Raw genomic sequence first — 12,362 nt, 5'->3', positions numbered from 1 at the left:
TTCAAGATTTACATTGACATAAAGTACATTTAAAAAAAACTTTTTATTGAATTATATTAATTGGGTAGATGCTTTTATGCAAAGTTATTTTATTTTATTATTTTTTATTTGTTTATTTGTTTGTTTATTCTATGCATTTGGCAGATGCTTTCATCCAGTAACTTACATTGCATTCAAGATTTACATTTATTTATTTATTTTTTATCTTATTGTTATTATTTTTTTCATTTGGTAGATGTTCTTTTTTATCCAAAGTGACTTTATTTTATTTTATTTTTATTGTATGCATTTGGCAGATGCTTTTATCCAAATTGACTTATATTGCAGTACAATGTTATATGTGACTTACATTGTTATTTCGGTGGCATTGATACTATTAGTTTATTTAGTTTTCAACTTAAACTAAACAAAAATTAGAAATGTTGCCTTGGCAAATAGCTGAAATAGTTTTTGTTATGTCTAATCTTATTTCAGTTGTGGTTTTAGTTTTAGTTCTGAGTTCTGGACTTACTCTGTTCTCAACTTACTCAGTTTTTACTCATTTTCTTACTCTGTTCTTACTCTGTTGTTACCACGGTAAACGCCTGGCTCAGTCAGGACACATGTATCTTCTGATTCCCCTTTAGGCTCTTCTCATTTACAGCTATTTCTGTATGTTTATTTGTTTTAATTTCAGACATAATTGTTCATATTGAAAATTTCTTTGAATTAATTGGTTTATTTGAGGAATTTGATGCAACTGCAAGACAAACAGTGCGATGACATAAGAAATATACTCTCATAAAGGGGGAAAAAAATGCCCGCATTTCTGGTACTGAATTCTGGTTCAATTCTAACCAATTTTTGGTACTGAAGCAATGAGGAGTCAATAATTCCTTGATATATTTACATTTATGCATTTGACAGATGAGCTACATATTTTGTTCAGTTCATGCATTCCCATACTAACATAATGCTCTATTGTTTGATCAGTGTATTTTTCTGGTTTAATTTAAGAAAGCTTTACCCCAGTGTACGGCCTGCTGTCATGTGCAAGAAATCATATCACAAAAGCACATGGTGCAGATTATCATGTTTTCAGGATGGTGTAGACTAGTGATGGTAAGTGAAAGGCTTTAGGTTCAAACCTCTCCAGTGCATTGAGTAAAACACCTCCATTACTCCAGGAAGAGTGTTATTCCTGTAGCTCAAATACTAGGGCATGGGTTCGATTCCCAGGGAATGCATGAACTGATCACGTGTACCTTGATTGCAATGCAATTCACTTTGGATAAAAGCGTCAGCCAAATGCATGAATGTAAATGAGTCCTACTTTTCTCCTGTTATCTCTATTATTAGACAAAGATGTGTTTATCTGACCAGAAATCTCAGTTTGCACAGTAAAAATGTCCATCTGACATTGACAGCCGATCAGAATCTGTCCTGCTTTAAAGAGCTTGAGCATTTAAAACAACAGATGACAAAACTGCAGTGCACTTAGAATAAACAGAGCGTTATTATGCATTGGTGTGGTAGTTGTCATTCTCAGTGAGGACGTGCCTTAACAGTCCAACCGCAGCCATCAAGGTGCATGCAAAAACTGCCACAGGTTTGGTAAATGATTGCAGAATTCAGGTGTTTGTTGCATGTCTGTGCCAAGATCGGCATTAGATCACCTGACAGTGGTTATATTTGGCTAGAGGGTTATATTCGGCCCATGTGAGAGGAATGCTGGAAAAAACAGCTTGATCTGTTCAAATAGCCTATCATCCCCTTCTCCTCTAATGTCACCTTGTCCTCAGCGCATTTGAGTAAATGTCACTGTCACATCATGATCACACACATCTCATCAATGCTGCTTTGCCTCTAGCTCAACCAACCGGAGTCCTGTTTCCATGGTGACAAGGGATGCACAGCGCGGATGCACACTCTCTGATGTAACCTGACAGATGTTGCGTGTTCCCAGATGTTCATAACTCGTCATCACCAGTGCATCATGACGTCAGTGGAGATACTGATTAGATTCTGATCTCTGTGTGCTTTAAGTAATGTTCTGGGTCCAGTACAACTTAACCTACATGAGCGGCATCTGTGAGTCTGTGACGTGCTGTCGTTGTCATTCGGCCCTCAGTTTGTTAGAACAACCAGGAATACGCTTCGAAGGTCTGTGAGGCACTTGTATGTAAATTGCTTTGTGCAAACATTGTGTTATTTGATCTGTAAAGTGTCTTTTTTATGTTTAGGACGATAGTTCCTGATGTTTGCTCTATGTAGACAGTACCCTTTTTAGTAGTCTTAAACCATGTTTCCACCGCAGGAACGTTCCCCAGGAACTAGGGACTTACTAGGGTGGTACTCTGTGTGTTTCCACCGCAGGAACCAGGGTCTAAATGAAAGTCCAGGTAAATATTTCCCCCTACGAAAGTCCCTGCTTACAAGGTACTTTTTCAAAATTCAGGAACTTTCGGGGGTGAGACTTGCTGATTGGTTGAGGTCATGCCGCATTTTGATTGGTTTACTCCATGCAGCATTTTATTTCAACCACCATTTTTTTAAATCTGTTGCGGTGCATGCAGTAACAGTTGTTTGCTATTGAAATCAACAATGGAGTTTAAAAAATACGACAGATGGACCGACAACGAGGTTCGGGCTTTATTGAGCTTAAATTCAGAGGATGAAATCCAGCGGGAACTGTAAAGTTGCGCACAGTTGTACGTCACTTGACTAATTTCCCTAATCTTCATGGTACTTTAGACCGTGGTGGAAACGCAGACAGCAACAGGTCTGGGGGGAAAAAAGTCCCTGGGACAAATTGTTCCGGGTAATTTAGGTGGAAATGCAGCTTTAGTCACATAGTAGAGACTAGAGACTGCTGTCTTTAGCGCCCTTTGTTAGTGCACCCTCCTCCCATGCCGGAGACGCTAGTTTATATCCCGGTCGGAGCGCGTTGGTTGACTTGGGCCAGTTACATTGGTGCCGTGACCCGGATGGTGGTGAGGTTTAGGGTGGAGAGTGTTACGGAGGCAATCTAGTAAGAGCTATGTGGCTAAACCTCACTCCCCTGATCTCCTGAAACCTCACTCCTCCTACGCCGGAGACGCTGGTGCAAATCCCACTTGGAGAGAGGCGAGTAGGACCAGAAAAGTTTTATTTGGTACCGTGACCCGGATGGGAATGAGGTTTAGGGGGAGAGTGTAACGGAGGCAAGCTAGTAAGAGCGATGTGGCTAAACCTCACTCCCCTGATCTCCTGAAACCTCACTCCTCCTACGCCGGAGACGCTGGTGCGAATCCCGCTTGGAGAGAGGCGAGTAGGACCAGAGAGGTTATATTTATTGCAGTGACCCGGATGGGAATGAGGTTTAGGGGGAGAGTGTAATGGAGGCAAGCTAGTAAGAGCTATGTGGCTAAATCTTACTCCCCTGATCTCCTGAAACCTCACTCCTCCTATGCCGGAGCCGCTGGTGCGAATCCCGCTTGGAGAGAGGCGAGTACGACCAGAGAGGTTATATTTGGTGCCGGGAACCGGATGGGAATCAGGTTTAGGGGGAGAGTGTAACGGAGGCAAGCTAGTAAGAGCTATGTGGCTAAACCTCACTCGCCTGATCTCCTAAAACCTCACTCCTCCTACGCCGGAGACGCTGGTGCGAATCCCGCTTGGAGAGAGGCGAGTACGACCAGAGAGGTTATATTTGGTGCCGGGACCCGGATGGGAATCAGGTTTAGGGGGAGAGTGTAACGGAGGCAAGCTAGTAAGAGCTATGTGGCTAAACCTCACTCCCCTGATCTCCTGAAACCTCACTCCTCCTACGCCGAAGATGCTGGTGCGAATCCCGCTTGGAGAGAGGCGAGTAGGACCAGAGAGGTTATATTTGGTGCCGTGACCGGATGGGAATGAGGTAGTAAGAGCTGTGTGGCTAAACCTCACTCCCCTGATCTCCTGAAACCTCACTCCTCCTATGCCGGTTTAAATTCCGCTCAGAGGGGGGGAGTTGGACCGGAGGAGTTATATTTTGTGCCGTAACCCAGATGGGACTGAGTTTAAGTTTATGGGGTTGAGTGTAAACCTCACTCCCTTGTCCTTAAGAGGTCCGCTGGCGATTGACGCTAGAGACTGCGGCCATGTTAGTTCACTTAGTGTCCTTGTTAGTGCACCCCCCTCCTATGCCGGAAACGCTGGTTCAAATCCTACACATAGAAAGGCGAGAACTAGGAACAGAGAGGTTATATATTGGTGCCGTGACCCGGATGTGAGTGAGGTTTAAGGGGTCTTTACATTTATCAGTCCCTTGCCCTGTAGACGTCCATTGTAAGTGCATTATGACTTGCTTGTTTTTAAAAACTGAGGAAGGGATTAAAATTATTTTCTGTGGTAATCGACATCATGTCACGTATTTAAACGATGGTTCATGTAAATGTGTTGAGACATTCAGACCAGCCCATATAGATCCAGTGAACCTATAAAGCAGAACTTGTGCTTGTGATGTTACACGTTTTTAAGGCGCTTTGAATTAAAGCATCTGCTAAATAAATAATTGTACATGTAAAACTAATTTCTGAAGCTTTAAACAGTAACCTGTATTTGCACTTTTATAAATGAGTTTTATAAAACAGTTTTATAAATGACAACAATGTTCCTACAAATGACAAATAATAGTCAATATCTCTCAAAAATCAAACTGATAAAACATACTATGGTGTTACCCTGTATTTCGTCTAGGAAAACTTCTCTCAATTGTTCCTCCTAAATAGCCATGAAATTAAATAGCGATATTTACTAAAGTCTCAGATGTTTCTCCAGAGAAAAGACCCCATGTGTGAGTTTCAGAACGATGTCTCAAGATACCAAAAGTCTGCGATCAAAGTCAGAGATCTCAATTTGAGCTTGAACACTTCTCATCAGGTTGCTCTTCACATTCACTTCATAGGATGACAACTATTGACTCATTTAAATCTGAGGAGAATCATCTGCTCAGAATCATCACCGTCTTGCTGAATGTTTTGGTGCATTATTAACTTGAGTCTGATCACAGGGAACGTGCTGTAATGCAGTCTCTCTGGATCTGTCTTACCTCGCAGTCGTATAGCAGGTGCAGTTGTCCGTCAATCCACTCCTCGATGTCCAGTCGCCTCTGGAGGTCTTTGCGGTTGTATTTGACCGTTAGTTTGCCCAGTTTGCGTTGGGCAGGCTCCTCCTCTTTGGTCTGAAACATCACTCTGGACTGGGTGCCCGGGTCCGACGCCATGCCTGCCACAACCTCACGAGTACCGGGAGAAGTCCAAGAGGCGACTGTCTCTCTCTCTCTCTCTCTCTCTCTCTCTCTCTCTCTCTCTCTCTCTCTCTGTCTCACAGACTCAAACACACGGTCCTTCAGTCACAGTCCTGCTGTCGTTTGCTCCTCTGACTCTCTATACTGCAGTATGTTTCTGACTCATGACCGTGTTGTTTCTGTCCAACAGCCTCCTTTAGCTCCTGTCTTCTGTCTGAGCTCTACTAACACTCTCTCTCCCTCTCTCTCTCCCCCCTCCCACTCTCTCTCTCTCTCTCTCTCTCTCCCACTCTCTCTCTCTCTCTCTCCCCCCTCCCTCTCTCTCTCTATCTCCCCCCTCTCTCTCTCTCTCTCTCTCTATTTCTCTCTCTCTCCCCTCCCTCCCTCTCTCTCTCTCTCTCTCCCCCTCTTTCTCTCTGTCTCTCTCTCTCCCCTCCCCTCTCTCTCTCTCTCCCCTCCCCTCTCTCTCTCTCTCTCTCTCTCTCTCCCCCCTCCCTCTCTCTCTCTATCTCCCCCCTCTCTCTCTCTCTCTCTCTCTATCTCTCTCTCTCTCCCCTCCCTCCCTCTCTCTCTCTCTCTCTCCCCCTCTTTCTCTCTGTCTCTCTCTCTCCCCTCCCCTCTCTCTATCTCTCTCTCTCCCCTCCCCTCTCTCTCTCTCTCTCTCTCTCCCCTCCCCTCTCTCTCTCTCTCTCTCTCTCTCTCTCTCGCCCTCTCTCTCTCTCCCCTCGAACTCTCTCTCTTTCTCGCAATCCACCCCTCCTGCACTCACTGTCTGCTGCTTTTATAGGCTTGAAATGAAGACGTGTTGTCGTTGTGTGTTTATGTGTGTGTTAAGGAGGAACATAGTTCAACTCAGGACTGATAACATGCAAGATCAGTGTAAGAGGTCAAAACACTTGTTTTAAAGCACTTGTTGCTATTGCTGTAATTCATATGCAATTTGATTATTACGTACAAAAACATTTATATTTATTAATTTAGCATACATTTTAAAATATATGAACAAATAGGTTGCACCCTTTATTTTACTAACTGTATTATTTTATGTAATAGATTTTGTTATGAAAATATGAGTTCTGTTTGCCAGTTCAAAACACATTTGTGTTCTGGGTGGCTGTTATTGATATGAAGTTTCTAAGATGTTCTGAGTGGATGTAAGTGTGTTGCTATGTGATTTTTAGGGAGTTCCAGGTTCTTAGAGTGTTGCTAAGCTGTTGCTTGGGTGTTCTGAGTGGTTACTAGGGGGTTGCTAAGCTGTAAAAAATAAATAAACCGATTTTAGAAAATAAATAAATACATTTTAAATAAATAAATACATTTTCAAATAAATAAAAACAATCACTTTACTAATTTTTAAAGAAAACACAAAAGGTGTTTGTCAGTGCAAAACTCAATTGTGACTTGTTGCCAGGGTGTTTCTATGAGGTTGATTCTGACATGGTATAAGGTTGCTAAGGTATTCTGAGTGGCAGTTAGTGTTTTGCTATGTGGTTTCTAGAGAGGTCTGGGTGATTGCTAGAGGTTGCCAAGCTGTTCTGTTGCTACAGTGTTCTGGATGGTTGTCAGGGTGTTTCTATCTGGTTGCTATGGTGTTCTCTGTGGTTGTTGGGGCATGGTTAGAAGGTTTGCTATGCTATTCTTAGAGCCTCTTAGTGTGTTGCTGTGTGATTTCAAGAGTGTTCTGGGTGACCGCCAGGGGGTTGCTCAGCTGTTTTGAGGGTGTTTTAGTGGTTGCTAGGGGGTTGCTAAGCTGTCGCCAGGGGGTTCTTAGTCTTTGGCAAGGTTTTGCTATGCGATTCCATGGGTGTTCTGGGAGATTTTTGGGGAATTTGTTTGTGTATATGTATATAATTTTGGAGCACACTTCTTTTGCTCAGACACTTTGCTCCATTATCAGAGGTAACAGAGCTTATCCTGTGATATCCTGTGCCAGAAGGAAATGGAGGGTAATGGATGTGACTTTGTCCCATTTTGATTAAATGGGGATCAGCAAAGAGCCATATATGTCAAAATTATCCTCTCTTACCAGCTGATATGTCAGTTGTCACTTAGATTTGCTCGCCTGATCATAAAATTTCCATTTACCGCTACTGAGATAATTTTCCCGTAAGGCTTATGAAACACTTGTTATGAATTGATGTGCAGGCAGGTTACATACAGTATTTCCAAGATATTACAATGACAAAACGATTAATCTCATATCAACAGATAAATGTGGAGCTGTAGATGTCAGAAATTGTGCAATGAAAGTGTAGTTAACAGTCTCTGTGTTTGTTTTCCTTTGGGAGAACCCCTGATGGCCGGTTCACACAGAACATGTTTTTTGCTGTTAAAAATGTGAGCCAGTCTAGAGACACGGTTTTTATTATTTTAACTTGACGGGACTGAGGTTTACCCACACAGCTCTTACTAGCTGGCCTCAGTTACACTGCCCAGTCACTTTGTCTACCAGCGCAGATTATCTATATGTTCACCTGTCAGAAAGCCTCCAACATGCATTTGAAATCAACCACGTCTTTTATAGCTGCCATTATCAGCCGTGTGACTGATAAGGCCTGAAACTAAATGGGCGCACCTTGATGAATGATGAATGAGGAGACGCAGCAATGCAACAGTCTGTAGTGGTTTGGACAGAGCAAAACTTGATATGCGAGAAACACACTTATGATTCCCGCAGCGCATCGTACATTGCTTCAAGCTGTCCAAACAGACTTCTGGGGTGTATTCCCATGTCAAAGTGTACACCGGGCCGGACAAAAGGCGAGCTTCGGCTATTCCAAAGATCCGATTTCGATAAAAACAATGACTACCTCTTTTCCCTTTTGTTTTGTCATGGCATATCAATCAAGTGCAGCTTCGCTGCTTCTCCTGACGATGTGCCGTCTGTTACAAACTCTGAATTATTAAGCAACACGGCAGCTCATCTTTCACAGCCAACAAATTCATTCATCCAAGCCAAGACTCAAAATTAGGGCGCACATTCCCTAAAAACACTCTGCTTTCAAGAAAGAAAAAAAGGAAATACATTTTCTGAAGAAAATGTGGTGCTTGTCCATGCTCAGTGTTGTCAGTGCATTGCTATGCAGTTGCATATGTATATTGTGGTTTAATAGTGTGTTGTCATTCAGTTGCTAGGGTGTTTTGGATGGTTGCCAGGGTGTTCCTATGCAGTTGAATATGTATTTTGTGGTTTAATAGTGTTGTCATTCAGTTGCTGGGGTGTTTTGGATTGTCGCCAGGGTGTTGCTATGCATTTGCATATGTATTTTGCGGGTTACATAGTGTGTTGTCATTCAGTTGCTAGGGTGTTTTGGGTGGTTGCCAGGGTGTTGCTATGCAGTTGAATATGTATTTTGTGGTTTAATAGTGTTGTCATTCAGTTGCTGGGGTGTTTTGGATTGTTGCCAGGGTGTTGCTATGCAGTTGCATATGTATTTTGTGGGTTACATAGTGTGCTGTCATTCAGTTGCCAGGGTGTTTTGAATTGTTGCCAGGGTGCTTCTATGCAGTTGCATATGTATATTGTGGTTTAATAGTGTTTTCATTCAGTTACTAGGGTGTTGTGGATGGTTGCCAGGGCGTTACTTTGCAGTTGCATGTTTGTTCTGAAGATCAATTGTGTATTGCCATTCAGTTTCTAGGGTGTTGTGGGTGGTTGCCAGGGCGTTGCCCTGCAGTTGCATATGTATTTTGTGGGTTAATAGTGTATTGTCATGCAGTTTTTTTGGGTGTTGGGGATTGTTGCCAGTGCATTGCTATGCAGCTGCATGTGTGTTCTGCAGGTTAGTAGTGTGTTGCCATTCAGTTGCTAGGGTGTTGTGGATTGTTGCCAGGGTGTTGCTATGCAACTGCATGTGTGTTCTGCAGTGATCTTTACAAAGGGATCAACACTGAACTGACTTCAGCTGAACAACAACTGAAAGGCATAATTTTCCTGTTGTCACTGTATAGATGCTTTGAAAACAATCTGTATTCATTGTATAAATCGCTATATAAATAAAGGTGATTTGAGTGTACCTAATAGTGTATTGCCATGCAGTTGCCAGGGTCTTGTGGATGGTTGCCAGGGCATTGCTATGCAGTTGCATGTGGGTTCTGAGTGGTTAATAGTGCATTGTTATGCAGACTCATTAATATAGGCCTCTCCTTCAATGCACAATGTGCTTAAAAGAGTTACAGGAGGATATCATGATGTAAATGCGTGGTCACCCTCATCACAGTGTATTTCAGTGCTTACATAAGAAGGCTGAGGTTGATCTGGTGTGTGTGAATGTGTGTGAATCTCTTTGTCTCTTCATGGCATCCGTCCAGCATGAGTCAGCAAAAGTTGGCTGTGTTATCAAAGCTCAACATTGTTGTCTTTAACACTTCCACAGAGAACGCGAATGACCATATTCAGGAGCTTAATGTGTGACTGCCATCTAGTGTCTGTAGTGTAGAGCCTTAGGTTACATGAGCTTTGGCTTTGAACACATTTTACATTTTATGCACTTTTATCTAAAGTGACTTACACTGCCGTTCAAAAGTTTGGGGTCGGTACAATTTTTAATGTTTTTAAAAGAAGTCACTTATGCTCACCAATGCTGTATTTATTTAATTAAAAATACAGCAAAAAACAGTAATATTGTGAAATATTATTACAATTTAAAATAACTGTTTTCGATTGTAATATATTTTAAAATATAATTTATTATTGTGATCAAAGCTGATTTTCAGCATCATTACTCCAGTCTTCAGTGTCACATGATCCTTCAGAAATCAGTATAATATGATGATTTGATGCTCAAGAAACATTTATGATTATTATCAATGTTGAAAACAGTTGTGTAACTTTTTTTTAGGATTCTTTGATGAACAGAAAGTTCAAAAGAACAGCATTTATCTGAAATAGAATCTTTTGTAACATTATAAATATCTTTACTGTCACTTTTGATCTATTTAATTCCTCCTTGATGAATAAAAGTATTGATTTCTTTTATTTCCCCAAAAAAATAAAATAAAAATTCTTACTGACCCAAACTTTTGAACGGTAGTGTTTAAAGTTACAAAAGATTCTATTTGAGATAAATGCTGTTCTTTTGAACTTTCTATTCATCAAAGAATCCTGAAATAAAAATGTAAATAACTGTTTCCAACATTGATAATAATGAGAAATGTTTCTTGAGCATCAAATCATCATATTATACTGATTTCTGAAGGATCATGTGACACTGAAGACTGGAGTAATGATGCTGAAAATTCAGATTTGATCACAGGAATAAATTACACTTTACTATACACTCACCTAAAGGATTATTAGGAACACCATACTAATACTGTGTTTGACCCCCTTTCGCCTACAGAACTGCCTTAATTATACCTGGCATTGATTCAACAAGGTGCTGAAAGCATTCTTTAGAAATGTTGGCCTATATTGATAGGATAGCATCTTGCAGTTGATGGAGATTTGTAGGATGCACATCCAGGGCACGTAGCTCCCGTTCCACCACATCCCAAAGATGCTCTATTGGGTTGAGATCTGGTGACTGTGGGGGCCATTTTAGTACAGTGAACTCATTGTCATGTTCAAGAAACCTATTTGAAATGATTCGAGCTTTGTGACATGGTGCATTATCCTGCTGGAAGTAGCCATCAGAGGATGGGTACATGGTGGCCATAAAGGGATGGACATGGTCAGAAACAATACTCAGGTAGGCCGTGGCATTTAAACGATGCCCAATTGGCACTAAGGGGCCTAAAGTGTGCCAAAAAAACATCCCCCACACCATTACACCACCACCACCAGCCTGCACAGTGGTAACAAGGCATGATGGATCCATGTTCTCATTCTGTTTATGCCAAATTCTGACTCTACCATCTGAATGTCTCAACAGAAATCGAGACTCATCAGACCAGGCAACATTTTTCCAGTCTTCAACTGTCCAATTTTGGTGAGCTCGTGCTAATTGTAGCCTCTTTTTCCTATTTGTAGTGGAGATGAGTGGTACCCGGTGGGGTCTTCTGCTGTTGTAGCCCATCCGCCTCAAGGTTGTGCGTGTTGTGGCTTCACAAATGCTTTGCTGCATACCTCGGTTGTAACGAGTGGTTATTTCAGTCAAAGTTGCTCTTCAACCAGCTTGAATCAGTCGGCCCATTCTCCTCTGACCTCTAGCATCAACAAGGCATTTTCGGCCACAGGACTGCCGCATACTGGATGTTTTTCCCTTTTCACACCATTCTTTGTAAACCCTAAAAATGGTTGTGCGTGAAAATCCCAGTAACTGAGCAGATTGTGAAATACTCAGACAGGCCCGTCTGGCACCAACAACCATGCCATGCTCAAAATTGCTTAAATCACCTTTCTTTCCCATTCTGACATTCAGTTTGGAGTTCAGGAGATTGTCTTGACCTTGACCACACCCCTAAATGCATTGAAGCAACTGCCATGTGATTGGTTGATTAGATAATTGCATTAATGAGAAATTGAACAGGTGTTCCTAATAATCCTTTAGGTGAGTGTATATTCACATAGAAAACAGCTGATTTACATTTAAATAATATTTCACAATATTGCTGGGTTTGTTTTGTATTTTTAATCAAATAAATGCAGCCTTGGTGAGCAGAAGTGACTTCTTCTAAAAACATTAAAAATCTTACCGACCCAAACTTTTGAACGGCAGTGTATATTGCATTCAAGGTGTACATTCTGTCAGTTCATGCATTCTCTGGGAGTCAAAATCATGACATTGGCGCCATGCTGAGCTACAGGAATGAACAAATACACTCAGAACCTTAGTTTCAACCAAAAACAACAACAAAACACTGAGACACTAATATCTTCAGTGAAGACCAGAGGTCAAATTTAAAGTTCATTTAGTTTTCCGAAGACTATAGTTCTCCACATTTCCAAAGGCTTTAGAAAATGATTGAGAGGATTCAGCCTCGAACTAAATTAGGACACAGAATACACAATGGTGTTTGGTTTTTTACGCAAAAATGGTTATTTCAAGACAATATCTATTCTCATTCATAAGCAACAATCATAAGTGAGTCACAAGGGCACTTCTCATCTGGTGGCTGTTGATTCCTCCTGAAAACTTTTCATGTTCTTAAACATGAACTTATGTTCTTAAAC

General features: G+C 41.5%; 1 protein-coding gene across 1 annotated transcript in view; it reads right to left on the bottom strand.

The window, feature by feature from the left end:
- The window catches only part of ppp1r14d (protein phosphatase 1 regulatory inhibitor subunit 14D), a 166,436-nt gene that overhangs the window by 18,536 nt on the left and 135,538 nt on the right, over nucleotides 1-12,362 (bottom strand). Inside the window, exon 2 of the mRNA XM_077238287.1 lies at nucleotides 5,051-5,972. Within this exon, the coding sequence (XP_077094402.1) occupies nucleotides 5,051-5,224 (174 nt within the window). The 5' untranslated portion in view covers nucleotides 5,225-5,972. The remainder of the gene's footprint in view (nucleotides 1-5,050; nucleotides 5,973-12,362) is intronic.

This window comes from Siphateles boraxobius, unplaced genomic scaffold, assembly GCF_051911475.1.
Source record: "Siphateles boraxobius isolate OS27281-9 unplaced genomic scaffold, OSU_SipBor_1 22, whole genome shotgun sequence".
NCBI lineage: Eukaryota > Metazoa > Chordata > Actinopteri > Cypriniformes > Leuciscidae > Siphateles > Siphateles boraxobius.
This window is presented reverse-complemented; position numbering and strand designations above follow the sequence as displayed.